This window comes from Diuraphis noxia, unplaced genomic scaffold (genome assembly GCF_037042655.1).
Source record: "Diuraphis noxia isolate RWA-SAM2 unplaced genomic scaffold, SU_Dnox_SAM2 contig0001, whole genome shotgun sequence".
Lineage (NCBI taxonomy): Eukaryota > Metazoa > Arthropoda > Insecta > Hemiptera > Aphididae > Diuraphis > Diuraphis noxia.
The window spans coordinates 71784121-71797190 of record NW_028301711.1 but is presented as its reverse complement, the minus strand read 5'-3'; the positions used below and the strand labels follow the sequence as shown (position 1 = coordinate 71797190).

The window sequence follows — 13070 nt, the reverse complement described above, 5'->3', positions numbered from 1 at the left end:
ATTATCATATTTTAATATACAATCGCTAAATAAAAGGAGAAATATCCTTCACTATTCATTTTTATTAAAACTACTAAATAACTCAATAGACTGTCCTTATTTACTGGAACGATTAAATTTTCGAATAAATACTAAATTCACCAGAAATCAAGAAAGTTTTATAATTAAAGATTTTCCAAAACATACTTAAAATCATCACCTACAAATATACTGATGTTTATAGGAAATACTATGGAGTATGGATTTTAATTTTAGTTGATAATTAATTATGTATATTATAGAATTTTATACCTCATATTTTGTTCCTTATTATAATATAATTGGTTGTGAATTTTTATATTATTTATACTTAATTTTATTGTATCTGTGTCACTACACGATTTTATTTATATATATTTGTATTGTAAATGGTGTTTTTTTTCGTCAATAAAGATAATAAAGATATTATTATGATATATATGTATTAATTTAATTGATATTTGATAACATTCGTCATCAATGCGTGTACCTACCAAACTCTACAACTTGCTGTACAGTACCTAATAAAAGGAGTTTCAGCGTTTCTTATGCGTGCGCGGTTATTCGTTTCATAAGTTCAATATTATATCCAATATTTAAATATTTAATTGATACAATTGTTTTTTTTTTTTTTTATATAGATTAATTATCTCAGCAAAGTGAAAATACCGTGTTTATAGTGTTATTAGTGTTTACCTATCGTCATAGTTTTTCTCGCCACTACGAAACTACAAACAGGGCTGCGAGAAAAGCATTCGAACATCTTTAATAAATAATAGCGATAGCAGGTAATGTAATAAGCATTTTATATTTTTATAGTATTATTGTCCAGTGGTGTTAATGCTGTGTGAGGAGGTAACTAGCAGGGCTATAGCTGGCCATTCTCATTACTAACATTTACATAAGCATATTGTATATTTTTTAGTTGAACTAAAGTCTATAAAAGTGTAGTCTAAATGTGAGGTAGGTACTTGAGTGTTCTGGATTTCTCAAAAATAATAAATTGTGTGTTACAAAAATAGTTTGTAAATAAAAATGAAATAATTGAAAAAGCTAACTTCCATCATTAAACTACCAAATATTGAAGTGATAGATTTTTTATGATTATAAATGTAGGATCAAATAAAATACAGTTTCATTGTCACCTTATTTATTCTTTTAAATATTTTAATTTGAAAAATTAACCTGATTCATTTACAATTAAATTACTTGAATAATTGTACTAATGTTACATAAAATAATAACATTATGTAGTTTAATAAAATAGTAGATATACCTAACTTATATTCTATTAATCTATTATCTATACCAATACCGATACTCAATAATAATATAGGTATAATCTAAGATAAATTCTTGGGGAGGGGGGCTTATATTAAGACTAAAACTCTATAAGGTAAAAAGACATTATTTTCCACTCAGTTAAATATGTGAGGGGACAATCACCTCCCCAGATTACATTTTTACTCAATAGGCCATGTTGGTGGTCGGATTGGGCCTCCAAGCTACAGAGTTAAACTAGGTGAGCTAAGTTACATTTTATATTGTGGCCTATGGGGTTGTAAGTTTATGATTAAATACTATTTGTGATATTAATGTATAAGCCACTGTTATAGAACTGCGAAAAGTTATCTTGATAATCTAACCTAACCGAGTTATGGACTTTGTTAAATTTGCTGACAAATAAAAACATTACAATTTTCAAATAGTAAGTTTATTTGGAGTAATGAAGCACCTATTAAATGCATATGCTGTATTTGTAAGTAAATAATTGAATCATATCTGAGGATAGCCAAATGGGATAAAGTCAGCAGACTCCAACTACCCACCCATAGTCCTTAATCCTAATGATTTTTCCGTTTTTGTTTCTATCAGACGGTTAGTAAATACTGATAAATTAAAATATTAATGATATTTAAGATGACAATTTTATTCATACGAGTTTATATATATTTAAAGATATTTATATATACTTAAAGATTTAAATAAAGAAAAGTGTCATATAGGTACTTCAATACAGTGGCGTGGCAACTTTATTAAGTTACGAGGCACAGTTATATTGTTAGACCCACCACCTATCCCACCAATCACAAAAAACATTAAAAAATGTTTTTAAGATAAAATATATTTATTCATTTAAATAATAATGCTTTTTTTAACACATCAGATGATCTTTGAGGACACCCAACACCCCTCAAACTGAGGCATGTGCCTCAAATATAGTCCTTCGTCACGCCACTGCTTCAATATATATATGAGTAAACTAATTTGTAAATATTGTCCTATAGGTTGTTTTCATGTTTTAATGTAGTAACAATTTAAATACATTGGCTTAGAAAAATGTTTTTTTGCATACACATTTATTTTCAGATTATCAAATTCACAAGTAAATTTTGTAAAGATATTTTTCGAACTTAGTATAACTTTTAATAGATTAAGTAGTATTGATCGCAGTGTCTTGAGACTTGAGTTTTTTTACACATATTTAGGTTCTAACATTTGTCATTTAAACATTTTAGTGAAAAAATTATTCAATTGGAAGGATCTAATCATTTCAAATTATAATTCCCGACAGTCTTACTTTTCAACCTGGCAATTAGTGAATATACAATTTACTATCTTAATTGTAAAATATTTATTTTTTTAATCCCCTATCTTCACTTATTTTTTCTTAGATATTTTTTTGTTCTTAATATTACAGAGGGTTCACAATAAAAAAAATAGTACTATGTAGATGGGTATACGTCACTAGATGTCTAGATATCTACACTGTCTACACTTACCTATTACTTGGCAGTATGAATATAGATTAATACTGCTATCATTGGCGCCAAATTATATGTTAGCAAGTCATCCAGTATTCCAGTAGCGCTCTAGTGCCTGACCAATTTTCTAAAAAATATGAAATGACTAACCCAAAAAACTTAAACTGATTTACTATACTACCACAACCATACAAACTATTAGATTACTGTAATGCACAAATTTGTTGATTCAAGTAGGTACTTAGCTATTTAGCTTAAATTTACTGAATCACTATAGTATATAATACTATAATATATTACAATAAATTTGTCTTGTATAGACTATATAATAGTGTTTGTTAATTCATTATCAAAATGGAGGGCTGTTAATTTGATGGATTAACAATTGTTGGGTACGTTGTAGCTTTTAGGACGAATAATTGAAATGTCAAAAGGATGTCAACTTGACTTTAGATTAGGTAAGATTGGGATAGTGGGATAGTCTTATGCACGTCCCGGGAAGAATTTTGCCATTTAGGTCAGTGTTTGTTTTCTTTGACTGACTCATGTGTCATGTTTCATGTACAACATAGACAAAATATTGTCTATTTTTGAATATTCTTAAGAGTAAAAATTACCCATTATAAAATCGATAGATAATAATATTTTTGTGGCCTGTGGGAATGGAATATCGATTTATCTAAAAATTGTTTCAAAACAATTAAAACATTAAAATTCAAAAATGTTTTTTTTTTGCATTGAAAAATTCTAGTCGAGTACAATGTCAAATAATAATAACATTTAACACCTACATATTATACTTTCAAAAACATTAATCTCTATAATTATTAATTTAAGTAATATGTGATAACTCAAAAATGATTAAAATAATTTTCGACGAGAGCGTGTTAACCGTGTGGAGTCGGCGGGTTCGAGATTCAAAATTTCAAAACAATCGAAAATTCAAATCATTCACAACCGAAAAAAACAACAATAATATGCTTTACCGCCAAATCGCTCGGAAACAATAATCATTTGTACGTTTTGGAACCACTGAATCTCGGCCGTTGTAGGTTACCCTGTTGCCTGTTCAGATTAATTTCGCGGCCTATCATTGGTGATAAGCAGAGCACTAATTTTTCGGATTCTGCCGATTCTGGCAGTCATCTGCTTGAGCATGTGACAAGCAAAACGCGTCGTCGTGTTTAAATATTAAATTATAAATTTTTTTTTTTGATTTTAACGTAGTTGTTTTTTATTTCTTTATACTTTTGACGATTTTATTCTTGAGGCATTATGTGAATTATATTGATCGTTTTGAACAACAGTATAATTATTACTATCTCATCATTTCTTTACAGTCACCAAATGATATTGTATTGCTTTTTGACTCACAGCTAACTTAACTAATGGTAAGTGTACTGGTAAGATTAGTATCGGTGATTCTCGTTTTTACAACCTCAGAAAAAATTATGTAGCTGATGCCTATTAATGTCCACTTAGTTGGTACTCGATATTACTTGTTTCTGTAGTTATGTTGTATGTTTCTTGAAGTCTTGTAGGTTTTCATTTCTGCAATTTTTTTTAAAAATTATTTTGCCAATTTCAAAAACATTTTTAACTGTTCAACTCGTTGTGATGTATGTACACATATGTGCTAGGTAGTATAATAATTACAGTTAATAAACATTGCAATTTTGAGTTGATAGGATTGTCTATAAATTTCTAATAATGCTGAACGTTGAGTTCCATAAATATTTAATGAGTTATGATTTAGTGATCATAAGTCCATTAAATTTTGATTAATATCAATTTATCATATTATAGTTAATCCATTTTTTTTTTTGTAATCTTCCATAAAACTTTATTACACTTATTTATTAAATTTATTCCAGGAAAATCAAATTAAAATAAAACCCACAACAAGTGATCTAATAGCTGCAAGAAAAAAGGAATTTCTGGAAACAAATAATATGAAAGGTCGTCAAATGTATGACCATGTGCAAGATGATTTCAAAAATGTGAGTTGTATTAAGTTAAAGAGTATATCTAATAATAATATCTATATTATAAATATTTCACCATATTATTTTGATACTTAATTATGTAGTTTTGATAAGTATACAACTTACTGTGAATGATGGTATTGTGTTAACTGATTGCATAACAATATATTGACAATTGATGGCACAAATCAGTTTAATATAATCAGCCAAAGAAGTCAGTATAGTTTTAAATGTGTTTATTACTCTAACTAGTTACTAGAAAAACTTGTAGTGTCAATAATTTTAATTTTGAATATCATATTATTTAAAAAAAATTTATAATTTTCTTGTGATAAAAAAAATAAACAGAAAATAAAAAATATTTTTGAAATTAAAAGGGTTTTAGAAGTACAATTATCTGCCAATATTAAAACATTTTTTTCTCTTAATCTGTGTTTAGTGTTGATAAAATTTATATTAATAGTATATTTTTATTTATTAGGAGTAAAAAGTAAATATAAGTTAAAATTTATATTTTACTGATAATAATTTGTAGTTGATAGGTGTAGAAAATTATATTTTTCATATTAATTTAAAAGTGATGTATTTATTGATCTACTTTCATACAAAATATACCTATATTTGGACCATTTCGATAAATTGTGTTTCTATTAACAATCAAAATTAAAATTAATTTGATCAAGAATTCTGATTAATACATTTATTTTTTTTGAATGTGTATAGATTTCTGATAGATTTTTTAGAATACAATACACAAAAAGTATTTTCAAGAATACTCATTTTAATTATAGTTGTAAAGCATTTGATAAACATTTCATTATTATCTAAATTGTTATTATTATTATTCTAATAATAAGTTTGTAAACATTATTTCTTGAATATTTTTCATTTTTTTTTTCAACAATATTTTTATACTATTCTTAAAGGTTAACTACAAATACTTGTATTATAAAAAAAAAAAACAAGTTTAAGTAATTATTTCATTATTATTTATTAATTAAAAACAAAAACCAAAAAAAAAATTACAAAAGTCATTTAAAAGATATATATACTCCCGTCATAAGCGAAAACGCTGTAAGTCACCGGAGAACGATTTTGAGAAAAACGCTTTTTTGTATTTTCTACGATTTACGGTGTTTAAGTTATTTGATTATTGATTGTATTATATGTTTAGAGTAATATTTCAGACATACTGAATATTTATCTACACAAGCCGAATTTCACAATAATTTTTTTTTTATAACCTCATTTTTATTTTTTGGGACTTACGGCGTTTTTGCTTATGACGGCAGTATACCACTCAATCATTTACAATATTTAATTTTGTTATTAACAGTATTTACACCAAATATAATAAGTTAAAATAAATATCTACCTTAGATAAATCTAATAATATACCATTTTTTTTTCAGGCTAGAAGTTTTATTGACAAATCAATTAAAAGTACTGGAATTATCTATGACAATCAGTTTTCTAATCATTTGTGTGCTTGGGATGTTAATTATCCAGAAAATCCTCAACGATATGAATCCATCATTAAAAGGTAAACTTAGGTAGATAATTTATAAAAACTGTTTTATTTGCTATATTTTAAAATTTCAACAGGTGTAATGAGTTAGGATTGATTGAAAGATGTATTAAAATACAAGGTCGGAATGCTACTAATGATGAGTTATTAATGAAACATTCTCAAAATATAATAGACATATTAAAATCTACTGATGACATACAATCAGTTGATCTTTTACAAACATTGTCTTCTAAATTTGATGCAATTTACTTTCATCCGGTAAGTTAACTTAAGTTTTAGTGTATATAAAAAAAACAATATATATATATATATATACAATGAATTAGTTGAATGTATTATTGTATTATATTATTTTGTATAGAAATATTAATTTTGCAAATAATCATGCATAGAATTTAAATTATATTTGCATTTTAGTCAACGTATAAGCAGTCTTTGTTAGCTACAGGTAGTTCAATAGAACTTGTTAAAGCAATTTGTGAAAACAAAATACAAAATGGAATGGCTTTTATCAGGTAAGAATTATTATATTATATTTATTCTTTATGAGTTGTTATAAGTCTGATTTGTTTTTTAAGACCTCCTGGACATCATGCTATGAAATCAGAATTTTGTGGCTATTGTTTTTTTAACAATATAGCTATAACTGCAGAATATGTTCTTCGTCACTATTCAGTATCTAAAATTTTAATTGTTGATTGGGATGTTCATCATGGACAAGCTACACAACAAATGTTTTATGATGATCCAAGGTAAAATTTAAATTTTTATTATTATATGAATTTTTATCTTGACAGAAGTTTTAATTTTTCTAGAGTGTTGTATTTTTCTATTCATCGTTATGAACATGGACAGTTTTGGCCCAATTTGCGTCAAAGTGATTGGGACTATACTGGTAATGGTGATGGCCAAGGTTTCAATATAAATGTACCACTCAATGCTACTGGCATGAGAGACACTGATTACCTTGCTATTTTTCATCAAATTTTATTGCCTGTCGCTTCAGAAGTAAGTCACATTGATATTTTCTGTGTTCTTTTAAATCTGATTACAACAATGCTTATTTTAGTTTCAACCAGATCTTATATTAATATCATCTGGTTATGATGCTGCTCTAGGATGTCCAGAGGTAATTATCATCATAATATCATGATTTATATTAAACACTTAAGTGTAACATTATCTGTATTTAGGGAGAAATGGAAGTTACACCTGCATGCTATGCTCATTTAGTTCATTCACTTATGGGTTTTGCGTGTGGAAGAGTTGCTGTTTTACTTGAGGTATATTTTACTTTTATATCAAGAAATTCAAAAATATGTGTACTAACATGGGTATTTAAGGGGGGATATTGTTTGAAATCATTAGCGGAAGGTGCAGCATTAACACTAAAATCATTACTCGGAGATCCATGTCCATCACTCGATATGACTAGCAATCCGTGTACAAGGTAATTTTTAAATATTTTATTTGTAGGCAATATTGAAAAAAAATAGAAAAAGAAAATAATACCTTTTTTATTATTATTTTAATTATAGTATTATACAAACAATACAAAATGTAATTTTTGCACATCAGAAGTACTGGAAATGTTTTCAAGTTGACTTTTTATTAAGTCAAACATTTAAGGCAGTATCTATGTATTCATACGATGAGGAACCATTGAGCGTGTTTCCAACTGTTGACTGTTATCCTACTCAAGATATTTCAAAAGTAGACGAATTTTCAGTTCTTCAACATTTAATTTCTGGTAAGGACATATTTTAATGCGTTAAATGTTATGATCCAATATTTAAAATAAACAATTTATATTTATAGAGACTCAGTTATTAAACATAAATAATAAAGTTTGTGTTTCGTTTGATCTGATTATGGACCAAAAACATGAGAGCAGTGAAAGGTATAACTTTTTGCTTATCTAATATAGCTTACCTAGATATAATGTATCATATTATTATCAATGATTTTAAAATAATAAAATAAAATATTAAAACTAATGGTATTTTATAACGATTTACGATTGATACTAAAAAACAAAGTAAAAATGGTAGACTTTTGGGTAGTTGTCAGGTGTTATTGAAATGTGTTATATTTGAATTCAATGATAAGAACAAGTATTGTTGAGCGAAGAAGTTGTGTCATCCTAGTTGTTTAAATAATTTTAAAAAAAATCGCATAACTATAAAAGCGTAACTTTCCGAATTTTTTGTTTTGATAAAATTAAAAAAACTTGTGGGAAATCTTCTATTAAAATTCTCTATTAAAATTTTTTCTATGAAAAGAAAAATTAATTCCTACCTGAAAAATAATTTGTGAATTTTCGAGATTTTAATGAATTTTGTAAATATTTGAACTTTAAAAACATATAAAATATAGTATGTCCTATGTATGTTAACATTTTTGAACTACTATTAAAGTTTCTTATGGGGAACCTTGTGTTAAATTTTTAAGCAATCTTAGTAAGTGAAAAAATCTAATTTACAATGATTTGAAAAAAAATTATCAAGCTTATCAATAGCTCAAAATTAAAATATATTTTTGACCAAATGTTACCAGTTATGAAATATTATGAAAATTTCTATGGTCTAGGTTTATTAGTTTATGAGTTACTCCAACATAAAAAAATCGATTTTGTTTTAAAATTATTACTTTTTTTAGTTTTCCCTGGCTCTTTTTAAAACTACCTAAAATTTTCAATTTTTACATACATTAAAGTAACTACAAAATTCTATTTTCTATCAGAAAAAATGCTGATGTCGAAAATCTGAGCATTTTTCACAAATATTGATAACTGACAGATAAAAAACATTATTGTAATAGATACTAAACATTCATTCCCTCCTTTCAGTGTCTAAAATGATTCGAATAAAACCTACATAATATCTGATTATTACAAGTTGTTAGAACATAATATTGTGATTTTATTTTAATTTATTGTTATAGTGGACATCCAGAATGCCCAGGTAGAATAAGTGCAATTTTAAATATGTACAATGAGTTTCAATTGACAAATCGACTTTTAATTTTACCAGTATGAGCATATTTATTATTATTATTATTAATAATTGAATTTTATTTTATTGATAAAAATTTGATTTAATTTAGTCAAGAGAAGCTGAAGAAAGTGAATTACTTCTTGCCCATTCTAGAGAACATGTAGATGAAATGTCAAATTTACACAAATTGTCGCCATCAGAATTGAGTGAAAAAGAAAAATGTTATGATTCTGTATATTTGACTTCAGACACATATAAAGTTTCAGCTTTGGCGTCTGGGTGTTTGTTGCAAGTATTATCATAAATTAATTATTGTTATTACAACTAGTTATGAAACAAATAACCAAACCCAATTGTTTTACTTACAGGTTGTTGATTCTGTAATGAGTAATGAAAGTGCATCAGGTGTGGCTGTAATTCGTCCTCCCGGTCATCACGCAGAACTTGATATCGCTTGTGGTTTTTGTATCTTTAATTCTGTTGCTATTGCTGCAAGTTATGCTTTAAATAAGTATGGTCTCAAAAGGTATGTCAAAAAAGGAGTTGTATTTAAGTTACATTATTTATTTATCACCATATCTGTATGTTAAATTAGAATTATGATTTTGGATTGGGACATACATTTTGGCAATGGCACAATGAGAGCGTTCAGTTCAGATCCAAGAGTTTTGTATATATCAATTCATCGTTACCAGAACGCAAAATTTTTCCCATGCTCTGAAGAAGGTTCGCATAAGGTGACAGGTTCAGGGAGTGGAGAAGGATATACCATTAATATACCATGGAATAAAGTAAGCATTGTTCTAGCTGAAAAGTTTGCTAATAAACTATTATTTTTTGATAAAATAATTTCATAATTTATTTATTTTAGAGTGGCATGGGTGATGCTGAGTACATTTCAGTTATGCAAAATATAATTTTACCAGTAGCCTATGAATTTAGTCCTGAGCTCATCTTGGTATCAGCTGGATTTGACGCTGCAGTTGGAGATCCACTTGGAGGTTAATAAATCATATTTTTATTATTTGCATTAATCATATATTCATGATATATATGATTAATCATAGCAAATTTTAGTTTATATTAAATCAATTTTGTCAACAATCAATAGATTTAGTTGAAATCTAAGGCGTGTTAAATATTTAATTTACATCAATATGATTTTGTTGTTAATTATTTTGGTAAATTTTGAATCCAATATAAAAGCCAATTGGTCTTTAAATTAGAATCTTTAAGGAAACCACACACCTACTCTTTAAATAGTTAGGTATAAAATATTTTAAATATCTTAAGTATATTTAAATACTAATTCAAAGTAACTCACAAGGGGTCTCATGACAATACCATAGTGAATTGAAGGGGTAATTATGAGATAAGAAAATAAAATGTTTTAAAAGTTATTATTTATTTGTTTTTCAGACTTTTTTTTCTTTTATTTATAAATATATACACAATCGGCACAATAAGAGTCTGAGCTAAGAGAAGGAAGAACAAAATTTTGAATGGAGACGCCACCCACTGATGACACTTGCGTTTTTCAGACTTAAATTCATTTTCTTATAAAACTTATGCTATTTTAAGTATTGTTTATACAATTACTGTAGCCCCAGATTAATTTTAAAATGCAATATGGTTTTTAAAAACAATTCATGGGTGTGTGTTGTCTCAAGTTAAGGCACCCAGTGCTAGTGCCATTTTTTCCACTTAAATACATAACAATAATAATAATCCTATCCCCACAAAATTTTTATTTCTTTTTATTATAATGAATAGGGTAATATTCTACAGGCGGCATTTATTTCAATTTTTTAATATTTAATATCCAACTTTATAATATGTCTTTTAAAATAAGATAATTTTAAGCTACTTTTACAAATTATTTCATACATTATTTAAAATAAAATAGACAAAATTGAAGTTTAATGCAGCTTATAAGAAGTTCAATAAAAAGTAGTTGACAAACCCAACAATTCTACTATGATATTGACATCTATCAGATTTAGATCAACAATATTTTATTAATTCACTTATGTCTAGAATTAAAAACATTATTATTCACGTCTATACATTTTTACAGGTTGTAAAGTGACGCCTGAATGTTATGGACATCTCACACATTTTTTGTCCTCTCTAGCCAACGGTAAAGTCATACTTGCCTTAGAAGGAGGTTACAATATAGATGCGGTTTCATATTGTATGACTATGTGCACGAAAGCTTTATTAGGAGATCCTCTACCACCTTTAGACATAGAATTTCCCATTTGTAAAAACGCTCAGAAGACAATAAAAAGAGTAGTTAACACCCAGAAAAATTATTGGTCGTGTTTTAAGTATTTCAATTATGAGAGAACGAGTAAACACTCTTTTAGTGTTAATGATTAATTAATGTCTTCAATAGTTATAGTTATATTGTTGATTAATTTACTTATAATAATTTAGATAAGTTTTTTGTGATTTAAACTTGATTTTTAAGTATTTATATATATATTGTTTATGTATATTAATTACTAGGATTCTAGTTTTTCTCACATATGTTGTTTAATTTTCAATATGCTTACTGATTCCATTGTTGAATAAAACATTTGTTTCTAATTACTATTGTCATGCGTTTCTAAGTGATTAAAATAATACCATTGTATCAATAACTATTCACTTATACGTTGTAACAATGCAAACATTGCAACAAAAAGCATACTGAAATAATTATTTGTTTATTTGTAAGATGTAACCATAATTTCTAAACCACAATCTTTTAAAAATGTATTTATGTAATTCAATAAGTAAATTAATGGTAGTGTTTATTCAGTATCCGTAAAAATAATATATTTTGTCTATATTCACATTATTGATGTTAATTTTTATAACTGATAAGTCTACAACCAATTTTGATCCAATTATTTTTGCTTATAGTTATGTTAAAGTTACAAACAGCTATGTATCCAATTATTTTTAAAATAAAATATTTCATTATTGATAATGCCATTTCTAGAATGTTGAATTTTATGCATTTTATATTGTTTGAATGCTAATAATCTACAAATTGTTATAGCTTTAAAATAATAATGAAATATTATTTAACATAACTGAAGTGATAATTAAATCCTAGACTTAATCATCCAAATCTAATATAGATGTAAAATAAAATTTCACGGAGTAGAAAATTTCAACAATAAAGTTTAGTCTATAGTTATATTATAAAATAAAATGAAGAATAACTGTGAACATATCATTTTTTGGTAAATATTTAATTATTTTACTTTATTTTTATAACAGTATGAACTTATTCATCATCTTGCAATTCACTAAAATAATTATTTGCTTTCGCTTTATATCTACTTACACTATTAAATTTATTATAAATTATTTTTGTACCAAATTTATCTATAAGTATCTAATAAAGAATAACTAATTAGTTGTTTTTAAAAATTTGTCATATATTTTCACAATTAATATTACACATGATACTTTTTAGTGCATCACACCCGTATTAACTATTTATATACAGTTTAAAATTATGATATTAATATTACACAATACAATATTTAATATATATTTTCTTTCCTAAAATTTTATAAATTACAATATGTTTATAAATGTTTGTGAATATATTTTTTAAGAAGTATTCAATACAAGGCACCTGCATAGGAAAATGTATGTCCTTTCTTGTATTGATAGTTTCTGAATTTATAAAATGTTTATATTGAGGATAGTAATCATTAAAAATAGTTTAATAAAAATAAAAACTTTATGTAATTTTAGATCTACTGTAGTATTT

At 26.0% G+C, this 13070-nt stretch overlaps 1 protein-coding gene across 3 annotated transcripts; it reads left to right on the top strand.

The window, feature by feature from the left end:
* Nucleotides 1–664: 664 nt before the first annotated feature.
* On the top strand, nt 665–12135 carry HDAC6 (histone deacetylase 6). Of its 3 annotated transcripts, none has more exons than XM_089216161.1 (18): nt 665–806; nt 4658–4783; nt 6181–6311; nt 6374–6557; nt 6717–6814; nt 6878–7051; nt 7115–7307; nt 7369–7428; nt 7493–7582; nt 7643–7749; nt 7838–8049; nt 8118–8199; nt 9243–9330; nt 9405–9587; nt 9664–9821; nt 9891–10086; nt 10167–10296; nt 11373–12135. In XM_089216161.1, the coding sequence occupies exons 2-18, from the start codon at nt 4736–4738 to the stop codon at nt 11675–11677; spliced, it is 2439 nt and encodes an 812-aa protein (XP_089072287.1). In that variant the 5' UTR covers nt 665–806; nt 4658–4735; the 3' UTR covers nt 11678–12135. The 3 variants fall into 3 exon arrangements, with proteins under 3 accessions (XP_089072287.1, XP_089072286.1, XP_089072288.1); XM_089216160.1 differs by lacking the exon at nt 665–806 and adding an exon at nt 3893–4174; XM_089216162.1 differs by lacking the exon at nt 665–806 and adding an exon at nt 4873–4982.
* The last annotated feature ends 935 nt before the right edge of the window (nt 12136–13070 follow it).

Excerpts from the sequence above, each read along its gene's own strand:
- HDAC6 (XM_089216160.1), top strand. Across the intron at positions 7,583-7,642 it reads GAGTTGCTGTTTTACTTGAG|GGGGGATATTGTTTGAAATC; the intron begins GTATATTTTACT and ends TGGGTATTTAAG. Across the intron at positions 10,297-11,372 it reads AGTTGGAGATCCACTTGGAG|GTTGTAAAGTGACGCCTGAA; the intron begins GTTAATAAATCA and ends ACATTTTTACAG.